A 3,813-nucleotide genomic window follows, 5' to 3' on the forward strand; every position below is an offset into this window, starting at 1 on the left:
GACTTTAGTGTGTACGGTGATTCATTTGATCATTGCTTAGGTAACCTTGAAAAAGTCTTAGAAAGATGCACCAAAACAAACCTTGTTTTAAATTTTGAAAAATGCCATTTCATGGTCAAACAAGGCATTGTTTTGGGACACATAGTCTCGAAAGAAGGCATCTCCGTAGATACGGCAAAAATAAATGTTATATCTAGTTTACCTTACCCCTCCTCCGAGAGGGAAGTCCGTTCTTTTCTTGGACATGCAGGATTCTACCGGAGATTCATCAAAGACTTTAGCAAGATAGCCTTACCTCTATCTCGACTACTACAAAAGGACACTGAATTTGAGCTAAGCAAGGAATGTATGGAAGCATATGACAAACTTAAAGTGGCATTGACACAAGCCCCTATTGTGCGAGGACCGAATTGGACTCAACCATTTGAAATCATGTGCGATGCCTCAAATTATGCGATAGGAGCCGCCTTAGCACAACGCGAAGGTAAGATTCCCTACGTCATAGCTTATGCTTCCAAAACACTAGACGGTGCCCAATCCAACTACACTACAACCGAAAAGGAACTCCTAGCCATTATTTTTGCTTTGGACAAGTTCCGAGCCTATCTTCTCGGTTCCAAGGTTGTAGTGTACTCGGATCACGCGGCACTAAAGTATTTGTTGACCAAAAAGGAATCAAAACCGAGATTAATTCGTTGGGTGCTTTTATTACAAGAATTTGACTTGGAGATCAAAGATAGGAGTGGTTCCCAAAACTTAGTGGCGGATCATCTAAGTCGCCTCGAACACACAAAAGGCGACACCACTCCTATCAATGACTCTTTTCCTCTAGATGGTTTGCACGCAATCTCGGAAGTAGTTCCTTGGTATGCCCCAATAGCAAACTACTTGGTTTCACGCATCTTCCCTCCCAATCTTAGCAAACGTCAAAAGGATAAGCTGAAAAGCGAATCCAAATACTATGTTTGGGACGATCCTTATTTGTGGAGGTGTGGAGCGGACCAAATAGTGCGACGGTGCATACCTCAAACCGAATTCCAAGTAATCTTGGACGCTTGCCATGCTTCCGAAGAAGATGGCCACTATGACCCCCAAAGAACGGCAAGAAAGGTCCTTGATTGCGGATTTTGGTGGCCAACACTTCTTAAAGATTCTTCTCTCTATTGCAAATCTTGCCCCCAATGCATTCGGTTTGGAAATACTTCTAAGAAGGACGAAATCCCCCAACAAAATATGCTTTTTTGTGAAATCTTTGATGTATGGGGAATCGACTTCATGGGACCATTTCCAAATTCCAATGGCTTTCTCTACATCTTGTTAGCCGTCGATTATGTGTTAAAATGGGTGGAGGCAATCCCCACCCGAACGGATGATGCTCATGTTGTTTATTCTTTTGTGAGGAACAATATTATTTGTCGCTTTGGCTCCCCAAGAGCAATCATAAGTGACCAAAGATCCCACTTTTGCAACAAAAAAATGGACGGCCTCATGAGAAAGTATGGCATCATACACAAAGTCGCCACGGCCTACCACCCTCAGACAAACGGCCAAGCTGAGGTTTCTAACCGGGAAATCAAACATGTGTTAGAAAGGGTTGTGAAGCCGAATTACAAGGATTGGAACGCCAAACTCTCCGATGCTCTATGGGCATATCGAACGGCTTACAAAACACCCATTGGCATGAGCCCCTTTAGGCTTGTATATGGTAAAGCATGCCACTTACCGGTAGAAATCGAACACAAAGCTTATTGGGCAATAAAGGAATGTAATATGAGCTTGGGTGGAGCCGGAGTAGAGAGAAAGCTTCAATTAGAAGAATTGGAATGCTTAAGATTAGAAGCTTATGACAACTCTAGACTTTACAAGGAAAAGATGAAAGCCATCCATGACAAGAACATTAGGAGGAGGGAATTCCGACCCGGTGACCTAGTTCTTCTTTACAACTCAAGATTGAGATTACTACCCGGAAAGCTTAGATCAAGGTGGGATGGACCCTACCAAGGGGAGAAGGTAGAACCTTTTGGGGTCTACCACTTGCGCCACCCATCAAGTCCAGAAATTTTCAAGGTAAATGGGCACCGTCTCAAACTGTACCATGGTGAGCAAAGAAGGAACTCCAAGGAATTTGAAGTATTCCTCTTGAGGGATGCCTCTCTTGAACAAGAACTTTGAGCTAGTGGAAGTCCATCTTAAGGACGGTAAACAAAAGTGCTAGGTGGGAGACACCCCACCATGGTAAGATCTTCCTTTGTACATAACCATTGCATAATCTCTTGATTGACACTTGCTTCACGCTTGAATTAATGATGGATACCTAGGTAATAGAGTAGTTGTAGTTAGATTTCAATGCTAATTTTGTTTCATTTGTTGAGTTCATTTGGCAGTGTCAAGTTAAAACATCTTTCTATAGGGCTTAGGTGGCTGCTTAGAGGATTGGAATGTTATAAGTGGTGCATAACATGCATAATTTTGGAAAAGGCACCCTTCTGCGCGTGCGCGCACCTGGCGCGCGCGCGTCCCTGCAGAATTTGTCGACCATCCGCGCGTACGCACACCGTGCACGGACGCGTGGATCGACAAAAGCGACACTCCATACATTTTCCAGAGACTCGAGCCCATCTTGCGCCAGCCCCATGCTTGAGGCACAGGCCAACCACGCGTGCGCGCACATGGCGCGTACGCATGCTTTCACATATCTGCAAATCGACGCGCTAGCGCACCGTGCGCACGCGCGCCGATTACCCTTGTGCACTCCTGGCACATATTCCAGAGAGTTAGGCCACTCTCCGGCCTGCACTAAGCCACCAGCCCACCACCTCTGCCGCGTGCACGCACCTGGCGCGCACGCGTCCATACGCTTGCAACACAATGTGCGCGCACGCGCCCAGGGCGCGCACGCGTCCCTCGTCCTGCACCCTCCGCTAGGCCACTTCACAGAGAGTTAGGCCCACCCCAGGCCCATCTCATGCCTGTGGCATAACCACTTTGCTGCGCACGCGCACTGTGCGCACGCGCGCCATTAACCCTGCAGCCAACTTCTGGTACTTCGTCCAGAGAGTTGTGCCAACTCTAAGCCATCCTTGTGCTACCAGCACAAGCCCATGGACGCGTACGCGCAGCGTGCGCGCGCGCACCCCTGATCCACCTCGCTTCCTTGCGCACGCGTGGGTGCTCGACGCCAATTTCATAAAAACACACTTACCCCCCTTCATTCTTTTTCTACTTTTCTTCTTCTCACCCCCTCCACTACCCCTCTCCCTCTTACACACTCCCCTTCCTTCCAACCACCTCCGACCACCTACCTCCGGTGGCCCCTACATTACCCCCTCCACCCTCCATCATTCCACTTCCCAACCTCTTCCCCCATTCCCATTTCCATCTATCTCAAGGTACTTTACTACACCCCTTCTTGCTCTACTTCTCTATCTTTGATTCTTAATCTTCATTTTCAACTTGTTTTAGGTAGTCTCTTTCTTTCCCCCTTGAATCTTTTTAGCTACTTCTTTGGGGTGTTTTTGTTTCTTTCTTTCTTCCATTTAGCTCTTCATAGGCATTTGGGTCCTACATTCCATTGCATTGATAGATGAGATGTGTTGCTTGATTTTCTTACACCCACTGTGCACTGTAGTCATTAATAATGGATTGTGGATTGTTGCATTGCTTTCACTTGCATATCATTACATACTACAAAAAGGATGCACGCCAAGTGTTTGATGAAAGGCATACTTGAGTTTTGAACCCATTTTGACTAATTGCCTCTTAACTAACCACCTTTGGGCGCATCCCCACTTTCCCCAATCCATCCACTCACCT

The 3,813-nt window shown here is 46.6% G+C and overlaps 1 protein-coding gene across 1 annotated transcript; it reads left to right on the forward strand.

The window, feature by feature from the left end:
- The first annotated feature begins 1,476 nt into the window (after positions 1-1,476).
- LOC107475257 (uncharacterized) lies at positions 1,477-2,172 on the forward strand. Its single transcript, XM_016094887.1, has one exon. It carries the CDS (start codon positions 1,477-1,479, stop codon positions 2,170-2,172), a length of 696 nt encoding a protein of 231 aa, XP_015950373.1.
- The last annotated feature ends 1,641 nt before the right edge of the window (positions 2,173-3,813 follow it).

Source organism: Arachis duranensis, chromosome 2 (assembly GCF_000817695.3).
Source record: "Arachis duranensis cultivar V14167 chromosome 2, aradu.V14167.gnm2.J7QH, whole genome shotgun sequence".
Lineage (NCBI taxonomy): Eukaryota > Viridiplantae > Streptophyta > Magnoliopsida > Fabales > Fabaceae > Arachis > Arachis duranensis.

What these genes read in the sequence shown, in the direction of transcription:
- LOC107475257 (XM_016094887.1), top strand. Translation starts at nt 1,477, where the DNA reads ATGGACGGCCTCATGAGAAAGTATGGCATCATACACAAAGTCGCCACG.